We start from the raw sequence: 26,999 nt of genomic DNA on the forward strand, positions 1-26,999 counted from the left end.
TTGTCCCTTTTAATTTTGGAAAAGAGATAATAGGAGGGTTAAGTCATAAATTATCATTTTTCCGACAGTCCCTGAAGGCAGCACGCTCCGAGTGGTCGCTCTGAGCGGCGAAGTCGGCTATTCCCATGTCACATGAACGCATCATAGGAAGCGTCCCCTCCCCTCCGCCCACCCCTCGGTAGTTTGACGTCACGGACGTCCGTCTCCGCACATGGAGGCTGTACAGGCTCCGCCACAGCTCCCGTCCCTCCGCCCTCCTCCTCCTCCTCCTCCAGCTATTTGCCAGCCAGCCTCGACAACAGACAGCCGCACTGTCTGCTGCGCGGACGCCCAGCTCTCCCCGCACCCGGAGCGCTCTGTCACAGGACCCGGACGACCGGCGAACACATTCGGTCGCGTTTTGGGAAAAAACCTCCGTCTTTGCGAGCTTTATTCTCCTGTTGCCCCCTCAAGACATATGGAGAAAATGGCCAGACCCCTTCCTCTAAACCCAACTTTCCTGCCGCCGACTCACGGTGTGCTGAAATCCCTCTTGGAAAATCCGCTCAAGCTGCCTTTCCACCACGACGAAGGTAAACAAAACTTGACGTGCACGCTGAACGGCTCGGGTTTGCGCCGTCGCCTTGTTGTTTCTCTGCCGGTTGTTGTCCGGTCGACACTGGTCGGTTTGACAGGTCCGTGCAGCGAAGGACACGGTCCAACTTCAAACCAGCGACAGTGGCACTTTCTGATAATATTAGATCTTTGTTTATTAAAAAAATATAACGAAACAATGTAACCGTTTAACTCAGATGTAGCAAAAAAAAATAAATAAAACACAAGGCTGATTGTATTGGCTGGCTGTTGCTTGACTGACAGATATTGACAGACGTGAACTTCACTAAGCGCAGGCTCAGACTTCTTAAAATAAATATCATTTAAGCTCTGTTTGTTTATCATGTGTTTCTTATGAGGGAGGCAGCGCTGCTAACACTCCTGAATGAGTTTTCCGTCTTTACTCCTTTCATTCTGTCGCTTTGAATGGGGTTTTTTTTTTTTCATGAGTCATTCCGAGTACTGTCCCTAGAGGGCGCCTTTCCTATGCAACAGCAGCAGCTACTGTTGCTGCTCACAGTGGCTCATCTATTTGTGTTAATGCTGAATGCACTGGCTGTCTATCATCCCATTCCATTACCTGCACACAAGTGGAGTCCTAGTGCTGAGATGATGATGAATCATGGTTGTGCTTCTTATTTTTTCCCATGCAATAAATGGCTGTCTGCTGCTGCACAACAGTGATGTGTGTTTATCTGCAAACTCACAGGGTTTGCAAAGGACAAGGAGAAAGAGAAGAAGTTGGAGGATGAGAGCAGCGCCACCAGCCACCCACAGTCGGCCTTCCTCGGGCCGACCCTTTGGGACAAGACGCTGCCCTACGATGGCGACAACTTCCAGCTTGAGTACATGGACCTGGAGGAGTTTCTGTCCGAGAACGGCATCCCCGCCAACACAGCCCAGAGCGACCAGGCCCCGCAGGCGGCGCCGCAGCCACAGGCCCCGCTGCCGCCGGCCCCGGCCCCGGCCGCCCCCCCGACCCCCTCGGTGGTGGACCTCAGCAGTCGAGCCACCACATCCGTTCACACAGGCATGGTGCCCCAGAACTGCCTCCAGAGCCCCAGCAGAGCAGGTACACAACACATGCTGCCAAGCCTGATGTGCACTTGTACTGTCACTCTCTCTCTCTCTCTCCCTCTCTCTCTCTCACACACACACACACACACACACACTTCCACACACATGGATTCACACACACTCCTTGTTGCCTCACTCACAAGAGGAGGTACAAAAACGCTGTTGGAGTTTGATATGGGCTAGTCAGGCTACAGCTGATGTTTGCTCACCTGCCATACACACACACACACACACACACAGGTTATCACCCCTCGTCAACAGGTTAATTGTCAACCCTGGGGGTCCTGAGACGCTGAGACAGAGCAAGCAGGAGCTGTTTAGGTCATTCCTTTGCCTCTGTCCCTTAAGGCATCGTCTCTAAGCGCTGTCCGACCTACGCTCAACTATTTCTGCCCTGTTTCTCATTTCACTCCTGCTCCAGAAACCCCTGCTGCTCAGCCTCTGCTATTTAGAGTGTCTGAACCACAGGTTACGAACACGCCCACATACTTTGACTCTGATTTGTAGCTCAGGTCTGGACTTTGGAGTCAAAAGAACACGGGCTCAAGTCCAAGGATGCACGGTCTCATGCGTCGAGCTCGGATATCATATAGACTCGCTGCACAAATCGTTCACTCGGTGGTTGTGTTGTGGAGTTTATTTTTTTTCCTCTGGGAGAAGAAAAATGGAATTTGGGGTTTCTGCAAGGTTTGATGCTCCCTGATTAAAGCCACTTTGCAGTAGTTAGGAGGAGGCGCCCTACATGGATGATTAACACCAATTTGGCACTACAGTTAGCTGAACTTCAGTGTGCAGATGGATGACATTTATCCTTTGCCCTGCATTGTAATCTCCAACTGCTCAATTACTTGTTCATGTGACATAATATTTTAGATATACATTTGTTGATTGATTTTAAGTAAAATCGTTTAAACATAATTTTGAATGTAGAACAAAAACGCAAATTCCAAGTTTTTTTGTATCTCTGACAGAAAGAGCAAGACCAGAAGACACCCAACCTAGACCTTTAACTGTTGATACATCTCCATCATCATGATGTGAAAAGGACATATAAACCCACATATTACAAGCAGAATCTGAAGTCATGTGTTATTGCTTCAGAAATAGTTTTTGAGAATATGCGAGTTTGATAATTAAATTGGCATTTTCAGAATGGCGAAGATTATACTAATGAGTGAGCATTAAGAAGTCAAGTAGCATTCAGACTGTCACATAAAGCTGTGTAACTGAGTCGGTGAAGCCGCGGCCAGACAGTATTTGGGTTTTCAATACACCAGACACCAAAATGATTTGAATCATTTATAGAACCGACCGTCGGCTCAGACATAAACAAAACTTCAAAACAAATCAAAACACATCCACAAAGCATCCGGCAAAGACAAATACACTAAAACTCTCAGTTTAATAAACATGCCCGACAAACGCACAGTTTGCTGTCACTAACAAGAAGAATAACCTTGTAGCTAGTGGCTTTTTTAGCCTGCTGAGATCACAATCTAGACCAAAATGCTTGGAATGGACATTCATCTTCATGCTGTTGACTTCTCCGAGAAGCTCAACAACTCAACAACCAACGGTCACATGATTTGCCACCTTGTGGTCCAGATTTGCAGTGAAATCATCTGCAACGCTCCCCAAAAGGAGCCATACCATACCATATGGTCCAGCCAATTTGACGCTCAAAAAACACAGGAAATCTGATTATAGCAGTTAATAATGCCATCGATGCTGTTTGTAAATCTGCACAGCTGGTGTACCACGGCCACAAAACTCTGCTCCTCAGCATGCTGTGTCGCAGGGAAGAAGCCTTGATGTGGGATTGTAAACATTTTGTTGTGGCAAATTAAAAGATGGGTGAACTATGACCTGCATTTGGTTTTATCATACACAAAACAGCCGCCAGTGTAAACAAAAGTCAGTTTTGTCGCATTCATTTCTCCTTAAAAATCCCTCAGCAGTTTGATTTTCCTCACCATGATGTAAACAAGAAACTTCATAAAGATTTATTGCAGCCTAAAAAAATAAAAGGGAAGCCACTTCTATTGCTGCAAATAAAAAAAGGGGGTAAACTTCTCTTAGCCGGGTTTTACACTTCTCCACATCCCTGCGTTTCTCACTTCTACCGGCAAACGGTGCAGTTCAGCAGTCCAGCAGTCCGGAGGAGGCGCATCTGTACGGTACAAACTATTCCTGCGGGCAGCTGAGCGCACATGTACGCATGTATCTGTCTGCGCGGAGGCTAAATTTTAAACGGGATGTGTGTTCTGTTCGGTACAGCATCACAGGGTCTCTTTGGTCTCCCTCCATCTCCTTTTTCACATTTACCTCTCACGTGAAAGCGGCTGGGGTTTCCTGCAGCGTGCTGGGCCATGTGACGGACACATGCAGGCGCCGTGTGCAACGCTGTGCTGCAAACAGGGGCTTGTCACGGCATGAACCTCTCCTCCTCCCGCCTGCCTCGGTCCCTCCCTCCTCCCGTACTCACTCTCACTTTCACCCGCCCTCCCTTTCCCTTTAACACTCTCCATTTCCCGTTGACTCTTCCTCTCCCTCCCTTGCCCGAGTCTACGCTGCCAGAGCCTGGATTTGGAGCCAAGGCACAGCCTGTACCCTGCAGAGATCACATGGCCTTGGATGTGCTCCTGTCACGTGCACACAATATTGTTCCAGCTAGCCGAGTCTAGTCTAGTCTAACCAGCCCCTGTCAGCCGCTCGGCCGCCACCACCACCCACAACAAGCACAATCCCAATCCCACGCTCTGCTTGCAAGCAGTACAGCAGGCGGCTGATAACATTGTTATCGCAACGGATAGGCGAATCAGTCGTTACTGAGTCAAAACGGCCTGTGGACGTTGGAGTTTGTGAAGGGTTTAGCCCAGCGACGGCTCAATAGACGGACGACAGTGCAGGGGCCAAAGGGGAAGCCAGACGTAGACGAGGTCAAAGGGTGTGTTGTGATGCATTCCAATGCGTTAGTCAAGGAAAAGCGGCTTAACAAGAAACATAAATCAGCAAAGTTAAAGGCCATAAGTGTGGAGTGGAGATTAGATTTAGATGAAGATGCAGTTTAGTTTGACTGTCACAGAGCGGTCTTGAGGCAGACAGCAGGATACATTTGATGCGTTCATCAGTCCTGAGTGGACGGGCTACACTTTGAAAGTATAGCTGCTGTAATTGTTCCCATTGCGGTTTTAGCATTTTTTTTTTTAAATTTTGTTTTGTGCTCATAGGGTTTTTTTTCTTCCTGAATAAGCTCTCTGATTAAGGAGCCGTCCCTCTCAAGCTCGTCTCAAGTGTGTTGTCATGTGGCCTGTGGGGCGGGATCAGGACGTCCTGCTTGAGTGACTTGTGGAATGAAGTCGCCCTGGCTCAAGAGCCAAAGAAACTAAAAAAGAGCGCTGCTGCTTTTGGACATCCTGTAGAGCGCAGCTGACAAATTAGGACATTATTAGGACAGGTTAACATCCTGCGGACATTATTAAGGTTTATCAAAGAGAACCACTCAGGCGAGCCCCTCGTGATACGGACCGATCGGCTGCATCGGCCGAAGCCGAAGGGGAACAATGAGGCATTCTAAAGACGAGAAAACCCCGTCACAGGAGTCTGATTAAAATCCTGGGGCTATTTAAAGTCAGTTAGAGAGAACTCCTTTTTGTCTTCCAGCCCCCCCACATTCCCAGCTGAGCGGAGGGATAGAGCTGCTGTTTCTCCAGGGTGACATTCAGCTCATCGGCCCTGTGTCTGAGCTCTCAGCCAGCACCTTAGCTTCACATCAGTCACAGTTTATATCGTTCAGCGTGAACACAAAACTCCGATAAAGCAGCTCATTGCCATAGTCGGCCATCTGCTTAGACAGACGCATGAATGCCATATTGAGACATGTCATAAAACAAGCTCAAGAGGCTTAAGTCCAGGACATTAAAGCACCAAATGTCATCAATTGAGTCCGCGTCTACAAATCAGGATCCTGTTTACTTCAGTTTGTCTGCAGCCCGGGCCTTCTGAGCTCATTGTCAGTCCTATCTGAGCTACCTTTCCTGGCCAGTTAAATTAGGATTTCCTGCCGGGGGGGCTATTTTGCAAACATTGAACACCCATTTGACAACCGCTTCCCCCGGCCTGGAATGTGTAGTAGAGAGGATGAGGACACCGCGGGTCAGTGAACCGGCTTTTGCGCGGTCTCCTGCTCTTTTTAGTCTGTGACCATTTGTAGACAAGTGCAAGCGCGGCTCTGTATTTTTACCCCCGTAATCGGGAGATCAAGCAGAATGACGAAGGTGATTAGGCTAGGCTCACTATTTCCAGAGGGAATGTTTTGGCCGCTCTGCTTGTTATGTGTACAGGTGATCCACGCTGGACAGATTGTCCAAGACGGCGTCTGATTTAACTTAGCAAGTGGCTTGCTGTCTGTCACTGTGCTTAGGCTCGGTTTATGAATGGTGGGCGGTCAGGTTCGCCGATGTATCACGTCTTCCACTGTTACAAAAGAAAATTAACTAAACGTTTTAGGTGCCAGTCACAATACAGTCAATGTCTTGTGGAGTGCTTGTGTGACGGTTCTGCGTGCAACAGCGTGGGCACACTGCAAAAACTCAAAATCTTACCAAGATTATTTGTCTTATTTCAAGTCAAAAATGTCTTATTTCTAGTCAAAATATCTCATTACACTTAAAATAAGACATGATCACCTCAGAAGTAACTTGTTTTTAGACAATTGTCTCTTGTTTCAAGTGAAAATTTGCTTGAAACAAGAGAAATTTGCTTGTTTCATTGGCAAAATTTGTTTCTTGTCTCTAGCTAATTTTCACTTATTTCAAGAGAATTTTCACTTTTTCCACTGGCAAAGAAACTTGCCAATTGCCACTTGCCAATGAAATAAGCAAATTTTCACTTGTTTCAAGCAACTTTTCACTTGAAACAAGTGAAAATTGTCTAAAAACAATTTACTTCTGAGCTGATCATGTCTTATTTTAAGTGTAATGAGATATTTTGACTAGAAATAAGACATTTTTGACTTGAAATAAGACAAATAATCTTGGTAAGATTTTGCGTTTTTGCAGTGCACCTTGGTTGAAGCATTTATCTGAACCTGAGGAAGTGCACAAATTTTCAAGAAGGTATTTTCAACATGGCCTTTCAGTTGTATGTTGTGAGCATTTGCCTCAGCCTCCGGTGTTGTTTTCCTTCCTCATCTGAAGAGAGGTGGCTCTCGATTGTGGCTTCCCAGTGGCATCCTTGACCTTGGATAGGGCAGCGCCTCCTGAGACTATAGAGGCTCAAAAGAATGTGGTGAATTGTAATACAGGCGTTGTTGGAGAGAGTCATAGCTGAAGCCGGCGGCCCCCTTCTCAGATCGCAACAGGAGCCACAAGCCGAGCGCTGTTTGACCACACTTGCTCTCACCGAAGGTCACCGGCGTTGAGTGGCTGTCATGGTGAGCTCAGAGCGCAAAATGTAGGTCAGGACGCAGGAGTTAACGGCACATCAGCAGTTTTTTTTTTAAAACGTCTGATGAGCTCTCAGCATTTGTTGCAGAGTTGACACTGCTTTTCAGGGCTTTAGTCTCCAGCGGGGGAGTTCAGGTGTTGCCTTGTTTCACAAACAAATGAATACTAATGTAATGAATCACTGGCTAATTAGCAGGCTAATGAACACCCAGTGAAGGGCACTAACTGAATCATCTTCCACTGCTGACCTACACCACGCACTTCAAATCAATTAGACGAGCCCTGTCCAATAGCCAAATAGATTGCAAAAGTGTGTTGAGGCATATTGACGTGAAAAAATCCTCGAGTCAATTTGAAAAGAAAAAAATCTTGCTGTCTGAGTTTAGCTGACAAGAAAACCACAGTTTCAAGATAAGGTGCTTTCTTTTTTTAAATTATTTTTTTCTCAGCATGTCTTTGCCTAGGGTTTGTTTTCAGAGCTGGTGTGACATCGCCATCTGGTGGTTGGATCTTGTAACTACACTAACTTTTAAAGTAGCTCAGTCAAGATGCATGCAGTTTATTACTCATAAAAGGAGTCACTTATTTTATAGCAGTAATCAATGAGGCACATAATACATGGTGCATGCCAGTGTTAAAGACGGATATTTCCTCCTCATCAGCTCCCGCCGACAGGGTCATGCAGGCTCTGAGGAAAGAAAGGCCGGAGCTTTTTTCATTTTAAAGCAGTCTGCTCCCCTTCAGTGGCCTCCTCCTCCTGCCATTACAAGAGGCCCTGTGCAGTTTACCCCCTGCTCTCCTGTACCTCCTGCCCGACATTAAAGAGTCGCTGATGAGGGCTCGCTCCACACATTGCATAACCGGTTACTTTGACTTGAAGTGTCCCATTGAACTGTAATGGTGCCATTTCTGGCAAGTTTTCTGTCATTACAGCTCAAATTAGAGGCCCTTTATAGTTGGACTCCTGCTGACTTCTGCCTTCACTTACTAATTAGGGGTTGATATCTCCCCGATGTCTACACACTCTCTCTCTGCTCTCTACTCACTCGCAAGGAAATAGTCAAACTGGATGTGTGAATTTGGGGATTTTTGTGATATCATTCATGCAATGTCTTTTCATGTCCTCCTCCTCCAGCAGCACTGCCGTCAGCTCGGGACACCCCAAGCCCCATCGATCCAGAGTCCATTCAGGTGTCTGTGGGCTACGAGCCCGACCCGGCGGACCTGGCTCTGTCCAGCGTGCCCGGCCAGGAAATCTTCGACCCCAGGAAACGCAAATTCTCAGCCGAGGAGCTGAAACCGCAGCCGATGATCAAAAAAGCACGCAAGGTCTTCATCCCCGAAGACCTCAAGGTGAGCCGCTCCTTCGCCTCGTTGTCGTTTTAACCGAGCGGGGACTGTTTGTGAGCGATGCCAGATCAGATCCTGTTTTCGCGGAGACGCTGGGGCCCCTGTTTTTTCCATGTTATGTAAGCAGGTGGGGGTCTAACTCAGCCTCCAGAACAAAAGGCATCTTTAACAAGAGTATAGGAACACTGCTGGCAGCGAGCCAAGCCAAGCTGCGTGCTCAAATGCGGAGACAGATTTGTAAACAATGTAGGAAAGAGAGACAGAGACAGAGAGAGAAAAGAATCTGTGTAGCTTGAGACAGAAGAGAGCAGCTGTTCATCCCAAGTCAAGCCAGTAACAGGCTACAGACTGAAGTATGGGGCCAATGTTGCTTTTTTTTTAAATTAAAAATCTGCCACAACTCTCATCTACCAATATGATGCAGTTTTCTGATTAAATATTTATCGAAGAGCTGATCAATACTAAAGTGGTAGTCTCTTGGAATCCCTTATCTTGAATTATTTATTGATGTAGGTAGTCATTTTTGCATCAGACTCAGAGGAGTGAAGAGCTTCCCATAGACAAGGTTTAAAGAACAAGACGTTAGAGAAAACAGAGCACAGGAAAAAGCACCAGGCGCGTCAGACACACTGAGGGGCCACAGAGCCAAACTGGATCTTTAACTGGTTTCAGAAAAATGGCGATGTTGACTTGGCCGCGGTGTTGTCTTTATCCTGGAATCCAAATTTAAGAGTTCGATGCAGCTTCAGAGGCTTTTTTCCACCTTACCTGAAACGAAATCAGTGAAGGAGGAACACAGAATACTTTTTGATACTATCATTCTTTGGCATAAAAACCAACAGCTTCAGTCCAAATTTATTAGTACTGCCTTAAAAAGAAGCAAGAACAAAGAATGTCCTGCAGAGCCAGAGCTAATATCATGAAACTCGTGTTGGAACAAACGCAGTCCTGGTTGAAGTTTGGAGAGCTGTGTTTTACCAAAAGCACTGTTGTTTCTTGTAGGTGTGGAGGTGCAGATGAATCATACAATAACATTTGATGATAAAAGATCCTGCACTGATTTCCAAGGGCATAAAAAGCCATGATTTCCTCTCCTTTTTGAGTCCTTTTTCATGCCCTGCAGGAAATCGATGAGCATGTTCCTCTGCAGGAGAGGACGCTCTCGTGTGGTTTTGCTTTTTTGGACCGAGCTCCTTCCTCGTGATTCTCACTAACGTCCCCTCCCCCTCTCTCGCCCCGTCCCTGCAGGATGACAAGTACTGGGCCCGGCGCAGAAAGAACAACGTGGCGGCCAAGCGGTCGCGGGACGCCCGGCGGCTGAAGGAGAACCAGATCGCCATCCGGGCCGGCTTCCTGGAGAAGGAGAACGCCGCGCTTCGCATGGAGGTAGCGGACTTGAGGAAGGAGCTGGGTCGCTGCAAGAACATTCTGGCTAAATACGAGGCCCGGCACGGGCCCCTGTGAGCCAAAACCCGGACCCACCGGCCCCGCCCGCCCCCCCTCCGACTTCCCCATCCAACGTATCCCCTAACCACCCACCCACTCACCCTCCCGCCCTCACACGAGTTTGAAGGACAATGTGTCACTTTTGGTGGCACTGCTCCCCCCACCCGCACCCCGCCCCACAGATCCCCTCCCCTTTTTGTCCCTTCACACCTTCCATCCCACCTCCTCCCCTCGTCCCTAACACGATCCTGTATGATTCTGGTATTATAAATGTCATTTTGACTTTGAATTCTGTCATAAGCTTCTGTTTGTCAGTTCCTTCTTATTTTTTTTCTGTACACATCATTCAAATATATCTATATATGTCTATATAGATATATATAGATATATATAGACAGATTTATATATATATATATATATATATATACATGTGCATACTTTGACTTACTATGAGGAGTTATGAGCCAGCGTACCAGCGGAGTCCTCACCCAGTCCCCTCCCTCTGTTGTTCATTTTTGGAAAACAATGCCATGCTGTTTGTTGTTCATGTTTGTGCCCATTTTCTACATGAAGATCAGGACTGAGCTTTGTTGTGTTTTGCTCCCTCGATGCCCTTTGCTGTGTTTAGAATCATGTACTGTTGTCCCAGAGTGATGCCGCCACCCCCCCCGCGCCCCTCTTCCTCTTTTTACCACCCGGATTCTTCAGTGTTTCTATTCCTCGTAAAAAAAAAAAAAGGTTAGTCCGTCTAATAATTCCCCGTCGTCCTGTGATCGTCTTTGCCGCCTCTTTCCTTAGCGGAGGCATGCGGCGTCTTTTAAATTTGTGTCGCTCACTTCTTGTCGATGCTCATGTTGTATTTGTTTTTTTTGTTTTTGTTTTTTTTTTTGTTTTGTTTTGTTTTGTTTTTTGGTCTCCATGTCATGTTTAACACAACACTCTCTAACACTCGGTTCACCCGCTGCGCGTCCTCCAGCTTCTCCGATAAGAGCACTGTTGATATTTTCTGCACGTGAATCTCCTCTGTGTAACGGCGGCGTGGCGGTGTAGGATGGCGTCGCCGTGGCAAACCAGCGTCTCTTCTCTTCTTCATCACCGACACTGAGCAATAATTCCTGTCCGGACATAAAAACCAACCTCGACTACCTGGGTGTTTGTCTCACCTGCGGCCCGCCTCTGCACCTCGTGGTCCCGCCGTGCCACCATGTTGTGACGGGTCGCCCCTCCCCCTTCTTGTCCCCCCCACCCCAACAACCCATCTCAGCTTCTTAGTTAACCTCAGTTAACTAAGACGACCTTAGTTAACCTCTCTGCACTAATGCGTGTCTCACAATCTGATCCGGTGCAATGTTTCCACTCGCTCACTCAAAAATTTCCTCCGCCTGATATTTATCTACCTTTTTTATTTCTCAGATGGAAGATTGTTGTTGTTTTTTTTTTGTTTTTTTTTGTTTTTTTTTTAAATATTCAATTGTTATGATTGTTGTTATTATTAATACTACTATTGACATTGTTATTGGCTACCATTAATCACCCTCCTTGGTTTCTGTTCAGATTTCAGCATGATTTCCTCAGCGGAATGCAAATCTATTTGCAAATCATTTTTGCAAAGTTGTTGATTATTCTGTTTTTTGTTTTTTTTTTTCCTGCTTCTTCCTTTATTTTTGTTTTGTTTTTGTTTTTGTTTTTTTCTTAGCATGATTAACATGAGTGTTTTATTTTAGAAAATCAGTACAGATGTCTGTAGTCTCTCTTTGTAGCTCTATGTTTGCCTTCTTTTAGATGGCTGTATGAATGTAAAAGATGTTGAAAAAAAAAAAAAAAAAGTTGGATGGTGTTGTCCAATACTGTGGTTAACCCAATCAATTTGTTTACTACAGACCAAACGATTCAGAACAGAGATGATATATTGGTTACAAGAGATATGTTTATATGAAACTATTCTATAAGTTGTTCTTTTTGTACAGTATTTTTCCTATACATTACTGACTATGTATTTTAAAGGCACAACTGATCCAGAATATTATTAAAGAAGACAAGTATATTACTCAAAGACAAATGCATATAGTGGTATTTTGATATTCTATATTAACTAGGATGCGCTAGTTTTACAGAGATTCATGGATATTCAGCAACACCCAAACCTCCTGGGCATTATTATTATTATTATTGTTATATTATCATTATAATTATTATTATTATGATCATGAAGACACTACTGCTTATGTAGGTGCCATCTTTAGGGTCTCATGTTAATCGTAGTGCGCTTAACTCGAGGCGGCAGATTTGAAAACCCGGAAGAGAGAATGTACAGAAGGCTCCTTTCTCAAAAAGCAAAATCCAGACGTTCAGATGTGGCTGGAAACACACTTGGCTCACACCACGGCATTTTCATCTCTTGTCATGACTTTAACGTGTCTCTCCAGTCAACAGGAGTCATCCAGCAGGCTGTTGTTTTTTGTTTTTTTTTTTTAAATTTGGTCTTATTCTCTTAGCTGTCCAACACAGTATCCTGGCTTGTATTCAGCGTGAGGCTTTCTCGTAGCTGTGTGGCTTGTGAAGTGAGTCCGTGTCTCTTTTGTTTGACTGGCTGATCGAGTCAATCGATCAGTGGGATGAAGTTACTGTGAAGGAAGGGAAGTCCTAGAGCTGGTGACTGGTGCTGCTCTGTGTGTGTGTGACTGGTTCCCTCAGCCTCAGATGCAGTAGTGATGGACACTGGGAAGCTCTTTGTTTTTTTTTTTTCTTTTCCTTTAGGCTTGACAGTGGAGTCTCCCCAAACTTGGTTGTTTTTGAAGTGTAGTGCTGCGTGCTTTTGATGATCACAGTCCAGACCGGCGGGGGCGACCAATATGGGTTTTCTCAAAGCTGAAATTGGTGATTTTTTTTTTTTTGTGCCAAAATTTCCAAAAAATTCTGTCTTTCCTTCACAATTGTACTCTTGTCAAGGTGGAAAAGCCTCTGAAGCAGTATTTACACCATCATGGCACATTAATTGGCATTTAATGAATTAGTTTGCATCAGTTGTAAACAAACAAACAAAAAATGTTATTTCATGCCAGATTTTTCACGTTTTCTTGTAACTGTGTTCCTGATTGGTCAATATGCCATTGTTAACACAAGGCCAGTATCAGTCTAACACATGGGCACGTCATCGGGCTGTATTGGTCTAACCCCAGTCCAGACTTGATCAGACATTATAGATCTGATCCAAAGCTGTGTGAGTCGTAAAGTGATGAGTCTCTAAATACAAATAATGGTGTCAATATTTTTTGCTTTGAGGGCGGTTCCTTCAGCGCGATATAGCTTATATCCGCACACTCGACGTGAACAGGGTCCAAAAGCGACTGGAGCGGCGCCCCGAGCTCTCCGAGGCGTCCCTCCTCATGATAAAACATAGGATAAAGCCAATATTAATCCATTATGTGTCCCAAAATTACCTCACTGTAGAGTGATCTCACTACCTCACCCACAGATGGAAAGAGTAACCATAATTCTGAGTCTATTTCAGTGCCTTGAATACACTGACTGTTCCCCAGTCTCTCAGCAATGTAACGTCTCATCACAGCACCACTCGGATAGGTTCAGATCTGCACTGAAGGGCTTCTTAGTGCATCAAAATTATTTTCATCTCCTAGTTTGGACATTGCAATGGACTTGTAACCATTGTATTCATGGCAACACCAATGGACTGTTTAAGAGTGTACAAAAATTCAACATAAAGGAGTATTCTGTCTTGTATGTCATAGGATGGATGCATAACACTTTCAGTATTTGTGCTGGTCAGCCCTCGGCCTCTCCCTCTCTCTGTAATTTGTAGTGTCTAATAAAGTCTTTACCGATTCTTTTCTGCAGCGTCTCTTCTTTCTCGCAAAACACCGGCTGAGCCCTGCCAGTGATCATTTTCCTGAAGACGATGAAGGCTGGCAAAAAAAAAAAAATCTCCATGTTGATGAGTCATTTAGTCTCATATTCAGAGTTAAAATTGTCTTCTTGTTTCTTAAAACAAGGGATGAGATTTGCTCCTGATGCAATTGCACCTATCTCAGGATATTTTTGGGGGAGGGGTGACAATTATAAATATTTTGAAATATTCTGAAAGGTAGAATGAGGCAGATCAGCCCAATAATACTGAGAAAATGACACTGACTGAAAAAAATCTGGGATTATTTCACCCTGCTGGTCAGATTTGTTAACATGCTTGATAAAAAAAAAAAAAAACAAGATTTTAACACTGAAAATGAGACTAAATGACTTCAAAAGATGGAGATTTTCTACAATAAAGCTGTACAGCCTCATATTAAATGATGGATAATACAGCACCAACCATGTTAGAGCTTCCCGTTTTTTCTAACTGAAATTACATCTTAACATCTAAATACTGAAAATGCAAAATGCCCAAGTGTGATACCCAAATAGCAATTGCAGATGTGACAGAATCTGATTGAATTGAAGTATCATGGTGGTGCAGAGATGCTTTGGCCTACAAATATGTCTTTTTTGGTACAGACTCCAGCAAAAATCACATAATTTTAAGAGTAATTTTATTTTCATACACAAGGATGCTGTAGCACCTTGATATCTGCACAGAGTACGGTTCTCAGTGATTGCAATGTTATGTAAATATATGCATTTTTCTTTCTTGTCCTAATTTCTCTCATGTTATGTGCTGTTACAAGTGGACCGCCTGTTGATGCATGAAAAATTTCAGCCCTGGCGGACAGTAAAGTGTAAATCAATCATAATTCCCACTAAAATTGTGAACCACACCGCAATCACAATCTGCCAAAATAATGGTAATATGATTATTTTTTACATTACTGAGTCCTGACTGAAATCGTCAAAGAGCATGACAGAAAACGCTGCTGAACAAAAGGCTCGGTCTCCATTGTGTCCGCACAGGAAATTACTCTGTTTAATGAGGGCTTGGTTTCCTGCAGAGAACAATAGAGGACCAATACTGGCAGAATTGAAAAGGAAACCTCTGGTGCCTCAACTAGGATATATATTAAAAGAACAAGTGTAGATTTGGTACATTATCATTTTTTTTTTTTTATTTTCACATTAGAAAGGTAATATTCAGTGTGGTGGAGGAGCATTCATGAATATGCAGCACCATTGACAGCCAATGGAATAAACAAGAAGCAGTTTTTTTTTTCCCTGCAAAGGCCTGGACAGTGTGATCCAAAACAACAGAATATACAAACATTACAAAACAGAGTGGTTAAGGAATCAATGATACATTTCAGTGGAGCCACGGTTAAAAAATACACATCATTCAGATTTACAACGCTCCACACAACATCAGGGGGAAAGCAACAGACACAGCAGGTAATTTGTTGGAATCGGAAACATGGAGCCATTAAGCAAAAAAAAAAAAAAAAAAAAAAAAAAAAAAAAAAATCAACAAAACCATAACATGATATGGTCTCAACTTGTGGTTTCTTAAACCATTGGATCCATTTTCCAAGCAGAACACAGAGGAAGGTTGGCTGTGCTAAAGGTGAAACTCAAAGACTCAAAGAACTAATGGAAATGTAATAAGGTCTTGTACATACGAAAGTCCTGCTGCACATTCTTCACACACCAAAAATTTAATTATCAGCATGATTCTCCAGCCTGGAGATCCCTGTGGTTTTTCCTCTTGGTCACTTACTGTACTGTGCACCGTTACACTGTAGGAACTGCGCCCGACGCTCACATTATTTGGCTTAGACAAGATAGCACATCATATCAAGGGCTATGCTGATGAATCCACTTCACCTGTCCCACCTACACATACTCTGAAATGCACTGTGAATCACCTCCCATGCTCAGTTTACACTAACCCATAAGTAGAGGGATAATTATTTACAGAAATGTTAAGAGCTATTGTTTGTGGTTCTTAGCTTACCGGCACCTCCGAAAATTGCAACTGCATTTGGGTAGAGACCGAGCATGAACAAAACAAGAGACAAGAACTGCATGAATCTGGATCAGATGAGAGCAAAGCGAAGTAAGTTTGTGGTGAAAATTAGGGAAGCTCGGAAAAAAAATCCTATCCTTTCAGCTCACCTAAGTGCCAACATGGTGCTTTGGAAGTTTTAATGAGCCGCATAAGTCGCATGAAAATCTTTTCATCTCCTTCCATCTGACTTTCTGTATTTCAAAGAAAATACACCCGCAGCTCCGCAGAGCAGCGAGTGACTTCAGAAGCTTCAAACCAATAATAACTACTCCTGCTGCAACATCCCTACTGCGCAAATCACCGACTAAAAACGGGTAACAGAGAATCTCAAAGGATGACAGACAAATTCTCCACAAATGACATGACCCCGAGTGTGGAATGTGACTCATTCAAGTGATACAAAAAGACTACTACTATCAAATACTTCACAAATATTCACCAACGTGCCGAGGGTAATAATAACTGTAAAATTGGAAGTCAAAATTCGCTCACTCTCAAGAGTATTTTTTGGTTCAGATTGAACAAAACTTATATAAAATAGCTTCAAAAGTAGCTTTTTTGACTGAGGTGTTTTTTTGTTTTTTTAAATTGTCAGGGAGATACTGGAAAAAACTGTTCTCCACCACGTTAGAAAACAGTAAACAATGCATGGTCATTTTCGTAAACTTTCTGGCTGTCGCTGCAGCCTTAATGGGCAGTTGAGGGAGTCAAAGTGTGCAGGTGCCTCGGCTCAGAAGCACAAGGGGAGGTGGAGCACCAGGTCTGCCAGGTCACCAGCTTCGGGCCCCGGTGGTCAGGAGTCGAGGAGCGTCTCGGCGCTGGGATTCTTGTAGAGGTATTTCCAGATGGCGTAGTAGTGCACGGCAGCGGCCAGCGCCACAAACACGTGCCAGATGGCGTGGGCGAAGGGGATGACGCCGTCAGACTTGAAGAAAAACACGCCCAGGCAGTAGATGAGACCTCCGCAGGCCAGCTCGTGAAGCCCCTCTGTGTTGCTCTGCAAAACAAACAAAAAAAGGGGGAAATGAACAAGTGCTGCTACTGCACAAAACAGCTCTCAGAGACAGGCTTATATACATAAATGTCACAGCACATTTGCGCTGCACCTTTTTGGGCAATTTGCAGGCACAATCTGTGGAATTAATGTGTTATTTACAAAGGCAGCAGATAATTACTCAGTCAGCACCTGGGCTGCCGTCTACTCACAGTCTGGCAAAGAGCAGAGCTTAAAATGTGCACATTTGATTGGTGGAGTGCCTGCAGTTTGTGCAACATGAAGCCTTCAACCAGCTCAAAGAATAAAGACTAAAAGAGCTCGCTGATGCTGAAGTTACATAATTGATTAATAGAATTGTCAGTATGCAGAGATATTTTGGAGGGATCCACTACAACCTGTATTACCATAAGTAGAATATGCAGGAATGCTTTTCACAGAAATTAAACGCATTAGGATTAAGAGAGCAAACTGCTGAGAGACAAATGACATAAAAAGAGGAACAAAAGAAAAGGTTGCCTTCATTAACATACAAGCCACAACAACCAGTGGCAGGCTACCACAGGGAGCAGCAGACGCTCATATTAGAACAGATGGAGGGCATTCCTTGAATGTCAGCCAAGGCAACGGAAGCCTAATGAATATTTTGAATATTCCTTCATTTGGTGCTACCCTATAAAACTGGTACAATGCTTGTGTTGAATGTGTGATTGATTGAAATAAAAAAAAAAGAAAACTGCTGCACTCTTTTCTAAGAAGCTGCTTTGTGATCTTGTGTGTTCGGCCTAAATTTGCAGTATACCCAGCCTTTATCTGCTGCTGCCATTGAGATTTCTGTAAAGTACAGGTTAATAAACATTTCCTCCATGTAACTGCACCGATTTTTACACCTGCTCTTTAGAGGCAGAGATGTTTCAACACAAAGCTGGCAGTTGCAAATTGCCTGACCGTAAATCTGAAAAAGCAGAACACCTAATCAACCACACTTTGCATGTTTCCTCTTGTTATCTGTGTGACGCTCCTTTAAATGCATATGCTTCATGCAAATGCGTCAAAGAACAGGTGACATGCATTTCCAGGAAGTTTCACCTGTTAAACAAATTGCATGCATTTTGTTGACAGCAGAATGCGCCTTGAAAGATGTGCAAAAGGCTGAGTGGGTCTGTCCCTCAGTATTCCACGATGCAAGGATGCACTACTCATTAAAACCACAAGGGGGCAACACAGCCTGCAAACCTGAGAGCACGCAAGCATGTCTGTCTACCGCCAGAGCATGTGGTCAAAGAATGTAATTAAACGCACAATCTCAGAAGCACAATAATTACAATTTAAAAAAAAAAAAAAACACTCAAAGGGGTAAAGGTGTGAAGACAGGATCCAAATGACATAACAAACAGCCGGTACTAAAATAACCACAGAACTTTGAATGAACGTATGGAGAACCAGTTAGGAAACTGGTGCAGACGCTCTTCAAACATTTTCATCACAGACTCCAAAATTAAAACACTCATTGAGGTAACAGACCGCCTTTTGATAAGATATCTATCTCTGAATGTTTTTTTATTTTCTTGTGTGTCAACACTGATCATGAGGAGATGATAGTGAATATAGTGAAATCTGTGATTGCAGCTGTCAGTATTACACATTCACTAATTGGGATGATTTGTAATTATTTACATTACGATGAGATTCAACTGTTCAACCTCATTATGCTGGCGACCCCCTGGCAGCACCTACAGGAGCCTCAATTTGAGAACAAATGTCATCAAGTGTGAGTATCAAGAGGCGGCAACAGACGCACAGGCGTGTGTGTTGCTGTGACAGAGCTGGCAGTAAACCTGCAGCACAAACTCATTTCATCAGTTTCATAAAAACAAAAGGACAAGCTATGTTTACAGAAACAAATCTCCAAGTTGGGCTTGGACCTTGTACTGCGCACAGGCTTTCTCAGTGAACTAATCAAAATTCTTCACACCAGCCCCCCAACTGTGCGACTGCCTACATTGTCACATAATTACGTGCGCTGCCCTTTCTCTGTCTCCATTTTCTTTTGTAATCCACTGCCTCTGTTTACATCACGTTGCTAGCGGCTCTTTCAAAATGAGCGACTTGCCGAGCTTGTTCGAGGGCATCGGCATCGTTATGAAAAATCAAACTGTTCCTACACCCTCGTATTACCTCAGCCACTGTTGCTGCTCTTTCATCGTGGCCACTATTGCTGTTCTGAGTTTTTGTCATTGCCTTTTAATCTTCATGTGATCTCACCGGCGTCTTTGTAAATCAGCGACTAAAACAAAGCAGCAGTGAGTTTACACCACTTTCGATGTGGCACCATATTTTAGTGTTTCTATTTTTGGGAATGTTCATCTTTGCTATTAAATGTACCATTGCCTTAGGGCTGATAATCAAGATCACAGATTAGATACAGCATCTCAATAAAGCATACTGAAGGTCGGCGTATTACCATTGACGTCACGACTGATGCAGGGAAAAAACCCATCGTCAAATAGAAGGCCAGCTCGACAAGTTTATACCTGAAAAGCAAACAGACGGAAGATATTCACTTACAGGGCCCACACAATTTTTCAAAAGTAAAACTCAAGTAAATCTGAGGCACTTTCAAGGTGGGTTGCCTAAGTTTCTCAACACTCCACAGCAACAAATGTTCATGTTGTGCAGTAAAATGATTCCTAAAATAGCAGCACATGAAAAATAAACAACAGAAAACAGCCACCTAGAGATTCACATCACCAAAATAAAAAAAAATCCCAAACCCTTGTACATAAGTTACACTGTGACTGTCTTCAGAGTTAGGCATACACTTTTTTACATTTAGATTTGGACACGAGCACCTTGGTTACATCGGCTTATGATTTATGCTGCGACAGTTAAACTTCTGGTCAACAGAATCAAAAAGCAGACTATAGTTTTTATGAGGGCAAAAAACTGAGTATTTGGTTTTGATAATGACACTTGCGCCCACTAATAAAACCACAAATTTTGCTGCAGAGCAGGATTGTAACAACAAAAGTGTTTTTCAGAGAAGCGCCATTTCCAGAAAGCCAAATCTACGGCTTGAATTAAATTAACAGTCGAATCAGGAAGCAAAATAAAGCAAGAAAGCTGGGAAACACCAAGCTATTTTCATCTGACCACAGCTAACTACATTTCTTACAGGAAACTGATGTCCACTTGTGCTGAGTAAAGCATAAATGTGACCTGTACTGTCTACCATGTTCTGTGAGCAGGGTTCCTACAGCTTAAGCCAAGTTAGATTTAGGACTTTAAGACTTTTTAATTCCATTTTACCACAACAACAAAAAAGAAACATCAAATATATGAGTGTTGCTGGTTCTGCTATCCTGAGTTGCATGACGTTACTTCAGGACACATTCGGTAAATTCTTTAAAAAAAAAAATAAAAAATAGATGTTACCAATTATTTGGGGATTTGACACTGCCAAAACAAAATCATAAAATCTTACTTCCCATGTCTTAGCATTTTTAAGACATTTGAAAGATTGAGTTCTGATCATCTAGATAAGACGTTTTATAGACGTTAGACTCCAACAGACATTTTAATCCTGTTTCAAGAAATAAATAATGCACAGTACTTAAACACTTTTCCAGACTTTTAAAAGGAACCCGAGGACACCCTGGCATGCCTGTTCAATGGGAAACTGGAGACCAAAAGGGAGTGTTGTAGCAGCCTCACACAAAAGGCTCCACTGAATGCCGAGAGGTGTCAACATCTCAGTCGTGGGCCAATGTTGTGACCGAGCACTTTGCAATGAAATAAAGGAACAGATAAAACTCACCGACAGGCACGAGGAGGAACAGAGTCACCATTTTAAAAAAATCAAACGTCATTTATTTTCCAGCAGCTGAGATATTTTCAGACTGCTGATTTCTTCTCTCCTCAGGATTTGAAAGCCATAAGGAGCTGCTGAGGCACAGATGACGACTATGAAGCACTAAAGCTCAAGTGTGTTGCCAGTTCATCCGACGGGGATTTTTACAAGGAGGTGCAGCAGGGTTTGAAGTGGCTACAGCTACACCGTCAGGCACTTTTAAACATTTTCTTCACATGTGAAGCATGTTTCCACCCACTAAATTCCAGATAACATTTCAAGCATCAACGTCTAGTCCTTCTCTCTGACAGACACACATCCTGACAGCCACGAGGTAATTTTAACCGTCCAATCAGCTTACTTTTCATGGTAGTTGAAAACATAGATGGTCCCAGCAGCAGCCATCAGCCATACAAACCAGCGCATGTGTGCTGCTAGAGGGCCGAGTTCACGAAGGTTCAACCTGAGATAAATGGAAAGAAGACAAAAAAATGGCATCTTCAGTTTCACAACCACCCATATTGTTTCTCTATTTATGAACACACGAGCTCTTGCCCACTGTATTGGACTTACCAAGGTGTGTAGGAGGCAGCAATGAAAAAATAGATGACCACTCTGTCACACATATGGAAGCAATGCTCCACAGACCTAAATCGACAGGCAGAAAGTGAACAGGTTAGGTGCTGTTAGCAGGGACGTCTTATCTAGTACTCTCTGCACAATGCCAAAATCACTGTCTGGCAAACATAAAATCAAAGAGCAATTAAAACCATTAGTTCATATAAATAATGTCCATTTTTCTACTTTATGTCACTGATTGATTTAATAAAATAGTCATTCAACTTATATCCATTCTTTTACATGTGATGTGTTTTACATTTGCAGCAAGAGCAAAAGGGCACAGAAAAACAAAAGGAGAAGACCTGGGTATTTAGCATGAGCAGCAACAGCCACCATGGCTGTCCAGACAAAGAAAATAGTACCACCTACGGAAACTCAACCACCACCGAAAGAAAATCAAAGGACAAAGACGTCAAGGTTCTGGTTCTGGGATGTGCCGTGCAAAAACAGCATAGCAAAGGATGACACCGAAACATTATTTTTTTTTTTTTAAAAAAATCTCACAGGTTAACACTTTGAACCTTTTCAGTACACAAACTCTTTCAGCAGTCATTCCAAGTTTTACTGTCTCATCTTCAGTGTCAGCTAAATTGCAGGTACCATGTAAAGGTGGAGCTGATTTCATGTCTAAGAAAAACTGAAACCGGGTGCGGAGAGAGACGCTTATTGGAACTCAAATTTACTGTTGAGCCCTCTGGGAGTTTTGTTGGTCTAATTCAATTAAAACATCAGGAGATGCCAACTTGATAACCTCAATTCCAAACCAGCTGTCAACCCCACTTTTCCTCACTTCTCAAAGCTAGATCTCGACACACAGTAGGCGCGAGACAAGTTCACTGAGCATCAGCGACAGATTGAATCCACTTGTCATGGAAATTTCAATGCCAATTTTAAGGGGCATCAAGTAATTTGTGATATTCCTCAATCCCTCAGTGGCCAAGAAACTGTATCATCAGTCTCTGTCACAGATTACAGTGGCCTGTTACTGACACAAATAATCAAGCCACATTTTTACAACAGAGGATGCAAGCGAATAAGAGCAGAGATCCAGCAGAAACATCTGGCTGAGACATAATACATCACCATGCAAACTACTAAAGGTAGAGAACAAAGGGTAGTGCAAGTGACCTTGGTCTCTTCAATCGTTGAGTAACTGAAAATTCAGGTGGGAGGCAGTGAATGTTGTGTGTGTTTTGGTGTTTAAAAAGTGAGTTTTGAGAGGCAGCTTGTCAACTCACTGCTGAGTCATCAGTATTGACCAACAGGCCATTTTAGGCTTTACAGTTGGTACAAATCTTACCTAAGTCATTACGAAATTACCTCGATCTTTGGTCAATTACACTGTGTCCACATAGGAATAAACATTCAAGGACAAAAAATAAGCAAGTCAATTTAAAATGTATTTTGAGTCTGAACACAGCCGCTATTTCACAGAGCCTCCCTGTCCCAGTTTTGAATCATTCGACCGCCTTAACACTTAATATCTGCAATTCAAGTCATCACACCAACACCGAGTGTCTGCAGGATGTGTCATGTTTCCCACACCCTAAATACTACAAAAGGTACATCAGAGCCTGTGTAGCAGGAAATGCTAGGGTTAGACTGAGTCATTGGTTTACTGATATATTGGGGCTGGCATCTACCTTTGTTTTTTTGAATATCAGATCTATCTTTGCGTGTCCATGCTTTCTCTCTCAAGCTTTTTTTTTAATATTGTTTGACAGTACAGCTATCGCATTTTTACTCTGCATTTGCTATATATCTCTTTGTTCATCTAATTTATCCAAATATTTTATTTAAAGGCCATATAGGGCCTGCTTCCATTAGGCATCATTTGTCAAATCAGCATCCTTTTTTAACTGTTTACAGAAGCTTCTGAGTAACAGCATCTCCTTTATTCTTTTTTCCCCAGAGAACTCCGGCGCTTTCGTGCAGCCTCTGAGCGCTTCGAGTTAAAATCAGCTCATTGAAATCAGCAAAATGACCACACAGTAGAGGAAGCGGTGCTTTTAGATTGGCATCATCATTGTCAGTGGCAGAGGAACTAGGAACTAACATCAGCGGTATACCAGCGCCTCTAACTTGCTTGTGAAAGATGCCTTGTGCACACAGGGCCTTATTCTTGTAATAGCTGCCTAGTTCTAGTTAACTTTTTGCAGAGTCATTTTCAAAATTTAAAGATATCGGATGTCGGTACAGAATATTGGCTATCAGCTGCTTCAGTTTCAAAACACACTGAGTTCAGTAATGGTCTTAAACATTTTTTTTAAAAAAAGCATATCAGTTGAACCCTGGTAAATGCAAATATCGGCTCCTTGCCAACTGGTTGATGACATCCCGGGTCTCCTCACCTCATGTGGCTCTTCTTCCAGGTGATGATATGAAACACAGTGGAGACCAGGAAGAGGGCGCACAGGCCCATGCCGTACACCCAGGCCGTGATCCTCTCCCATCGGTCGTCTGACATACGGTGCAGCAACGCCATGCCCACAAAGGCCGGCACGATGAGGAGCTACAAAGAGACGGCATAAAAAGCATCACTACGGCTCCCCGGGCTGCATCTGGATTTTTTAAAACAGTCACTGGGACACCAAAATGGGAGCAAACAAGGTTAAGCACTTGTCATGTCTATGTGAGTGTATGTAATCCAAATAAAAAACAGTTATAGAGTTATAAGCCTCTAACCGCATGAGTGTAGCAGTTTGCAGCATGCTCATAGCAGGTGGGCTGGTAGCGGCAGTTAGCAGAGGCCCGCCTGTTCATAAACCTGAAAAGCACAATAAAACAAAGAAAGAAAAAGAAAAAAAAAGAACACATGGGCAGGCTGAATCAGCACTCTAAAGCTTCATTCTCACAACATTCCTGTCTGGTGTATACGCTTATCGACAGAAAACAAATGCAAACGTTGCTTTAAGTGTCTCATATGGTTAACTCAATCACAAAAATGAAGTTACTATCAGTAATGAAAGTCATTACTCCATATCCAATATACACTCTCACTACATTTGTGACACAGTGTGACATCCGCACTGTATACTTGCTTATTTTACTCTGCATATACACTTCAGGAACAGTATGTCCAGAGGAACAGTAAATAGCATATTCATATCTAACAATGCCTACCTTAATCACTGTTTTATAAGTTTGTTTTGACAGATACGAACACAATGATTTATCACAATGGAGCTGTACAGAAAGATATGGGAAACATACTTTTAATATCAAGTCAAATTTTAACTCTTGGCTATTTTTTGTGCCTAAGTAGACACTGTATCAAAAAAAAAAAAAAAAAAAAAAAAGACCCACAAAAATTACTATTTCCTCTTGGCATGACATTCCAAGAGTAAATAGTGATTCAAGACAAATTCAAGATAAAGACTGAACCAAAGTCCGTGTGAACAAGTCCTGGAAACAGATTTTTTTTTTTTTTTTTAAGTTTCATGTTGACATTGTGTTGAGAGCAACAATACACCACATTTGACAGCATTTCACACATTGCATGAATCAGTGTTGTTTTTTAGGAGAAAGAGCGCTACGGATGTTAGCCTGATAGCCCAAAACATTATTCATGCAGCCATAACTGTCATGTTTCACCCACCTCTGGAGGCTGTTAACCCTCTTCATGTCAAATCCTTCACACAGGAAGCAAAGAAAAAATAGGTCTACGGCAAGTGCTAAACTCAGCAAGGAGATAACTTTGAACTAATTCCTCTATAAAAGGGGAAGAAAAACAATAAAGTGCCTGGCTAGCCAAAGGAAAAGGAAGGCCTAGTTAGCTACCGGTATGCTACTAAAAAACCAAGCTAACTTTCACTCGTTAACGTTACATCAGCGACTAGCCGGCAGTGTTAATACATCTACTACAAAGGCACCATTTTAGTCTTTTTCTTAATACCATTCTGCAACAAATACCGACTAACTTCCTCCTCCTTTGGCTAGAAAATATCCATTAGCAGAAGCGGCAGCGAGCCCACACTGACAGGACCGCTGCTAGCTGCCCAGCCCGCTGATCAATGAGCGGCTGCCCCGCTGAGGCAAAATATGATTTTTAACCGAACCGTGGAAACATTTTGAGCGACAGCGCCGTGAGCCAATGAGGTGACGGAAACAGTGGCACGGCTTCCCATCGGACCAATCAGCGATCAGGAAGGCGTTACCTTCTGGAAGCCGTGAGAGACACGTATGGATGTGTGTCAACAGCACAATGAGAGCAACGACAATAATAATAATTAACCTTTCTGATTAAAATAATCTATATTTATAAATTTAATAAAACACATACAGAGCAAAGCAGTCCATACTTATTCTCACTACTGTTATTTTTATTAATTATGTGTCCTCTCCTTTCACAAATGAAAAGTAAATTAATAACATTTTTGGTGATATTTTGAGTCCCAGTTGGTTATTGTGGCTAAATGTTTCATGAGTTTTCAATCCTTAACTTACATTAATTATATTACTCATTTCAATTACTTCTGAAAGTTATTATTTCAGAGTAGAAAACAATAACTTATGATTATGCAGTTATTAAATATATATACATAAAATAGTACTGCCTTTGCTAAATGTGATTAGAAATAAACCACTGATATTCTTCGTAATGCAAATGTTTTGGCCTGTTTTTTGTTATTCTTTTCAATGGACACAGTTATATTTGATCTACTTTTTGCAATTGTGTTCATTTTTTTTTCTAATAAAATGATGCTTCTTACAAATATGAAAAAAATGCCTCAAAATTTTGCACATAAAAAATATTTTTATACTTTGGATCATCCCTCTTGAGATCAGATGGATAATGTAGTGCTGTCCACAAAACTCTCCATTCATTATGTAATGTACCTAGCAGATGCTGTTATTCAATTTTGAATGAATTTGATTCACTAATAACATTTGATTCAACTGATGTCTTTGTAGCTTTTATGTTGTTCGCCAGCACTGACCCTCGGCCAGATTTAGCCGCAGACGTCAAGATGCCAACAGATAGCTGCAATGAGCAACAGGTGGATGTCATATTTATCAAATTAAACAGAGTTAGGAGGGAAATATGAAGTCTGATGTTGCAGGAGACAAAGAGACAGACATGTTAAACGGCACATGAGGTTTTTGATGAACCCTTATAACAGCCGAGTTACATAACAGCAGTGTAACTTGACCACTGAGCATTAGATAACCCAGTGTTTATGTAAGACCTCAGTGCAATCCCCAGGCCTAACGAATTTAACGCAATACACAATGCTGTCGCAGTTGCCGCTGGGTGTTTAGTGCCTGCCACTTATAAATGAAAAGTCACTGAAATCATAATTAACACAACGAAAAAGCAACTAGTTGAACCCTTAACCTGTTGGATCCTCACTCCTCATAGTGGAAAGCCTTCCTGCTTGATATGTGTTTCTGTATTTTGGGAAAAAATCCCATTTTTATGTCACAAGAAAGTCTTTTCAGAGTGATTTTCCATCAGCAGAGGCAGATATTTACCTCCTCTTGGATCACTGCTAATGGTGCGGCATAGCCTCTGTGACTCCATTTGCTTGAAAGAGGTTACACAACTAAGGGATTACAAAAATAGGTCTAGTTTGTATTGGAAATGTATAACAGGACTGTGTAGCCCGCTAAGCCCTGATGGCAGATCTGGTCGGCCTATGTGGAGCACGTAGCAGTTACCAGTAAGAGCGG

At 42.8% G+C, this 26,999-nt stretch overlaps 2 protein-coding genes across 3 annotated transcripts; one reads left to right on the plus strand and one right to left on the minus strand.

The window, feature by feature from the left end:
- The first annotated feature begins 268 nt into the window (after positions 1 to 268).
- hlfa (HLF transcription factor, PAR bZIP family member a) lies at positions 269 to 13,761 on the plus strand. Of its 2 annotated transcripts, none has more exons than XM_030057614.1 (4): positions 269 to 572; positions 1,304 to 1,666; positions 8,254 to 8,471; positions 9,717 to 13,761. In XM_030057614.1, the coding sequence occupies exons 1-4, from the start codon at positions 458 to 460 to the stop codon at positions 9,930 to 9,932; spliced, it is 912 nt and encodes a 303-aa protein (XP_029913474.1). In that variant the 5' UTR covers positions 269 to 457; the 3' UTR covers positions 9,933 to 13,761. The 2 variants fall into 2 exon arrangements, with proteins under 2 accessions (XP_029913474.1, XP_029913475.1); XM_030057615.1 differs by having other exon boundaries at positions 8,257 to 8,471.
- Positions 13,762 to 14,946: 1,185 nt separating this feature from the next.
- mmd (monocyte to macrophage differentiation-associated) lies at positions 14,947 to 25,363 on the minus strand. The gene is made up of 7 exons (XM_030058215.1): positions 24,925 to 25,363; positions 24,012 to 24,093; positions 23,678 to 23,838; positions 21,279 to 21,353; positions 21,067 to 21,168; positions 19,320 to 19,389; positions 14,947 to 16,858 (listed from the first exon to the last, which is right to left on the minus strand). The coding sequence occupies exons 1-7, from the start codon at positions 24,948 to 24,950 to the stop codon at positions 16,655 to 16,657; spliced, it is 720 nt and encodes a 239-aa protein (XP_029914075.1). The 5' UTR covers positions 24,951 to 25,363; the 3' UTR covers positions 14,947 to 16,654.
- Positions 25,364 to 26,999: the final 1,636 nt, after the last annotated feature.

Source organism: Myripristis murdjan, chromosome 8 (assembly GCF_902150065.1).
Source record: "Myripristis murdjan chromosome 8, fMyrMur1.1, whole genome shotgun sequence".
Classification (NCBI taxonomy): Eukaryota; Metazoa; Chordata; class Actinopteri; order Holocentriformes; family Holocentridae; genus Myripristis; species Myripristis murdjan.

What these genes read in the sequence shown, in the direction of transcription:
- hlfa (XM_030057614.1), top strand. Translation starts at nt 458, where the DNA reads ATGGAGAAAATGGCCAGACCCCTTCCTCTAAACCCAACTTTCCTGCCG. An exon ending in GCCTTTCCACCACGACGAAG is followed by an intron (nt 573 to 1,303) that starts GTAAACAAAACT and finishes GCAAACTCACAG; the next exon opens with GGTTTGCAAAGGACAAGGAG. An exon ending in TCATCCCCGAAGACCTCAAG is followed by an intron (nt 8,472 to 9,716) that starts GTGAGCCGCTCC and finishes CCGTCCCTGCAG; the next exon opens with GATGACAAGTACTGGGCCCG.
- mmd (XM_030058215.1), bottom strand. Translation starts at nt 24,950, where the DNA reads ATGAAGAGGGTTAACAGCCTCCAGAG. An exon ending in AGGGTTAACAGCCTCCAGAG is followed by an intron (nt 24,094 to 24,924) that starts GTGGGTGAAACA and finishes TGTGCTTTTCAG; the next exon opens with GTTTATGAACAGGCGGGCCT. An exon ending in GCTGCCTCCTACACACCTTG is followed by an intron (nt 21,169 to 21,278) that starts GTAAGTCCAATA and finishes CATTTATCTCAG; the next exon opens with GTTGAACCTTCGTGAACTCG.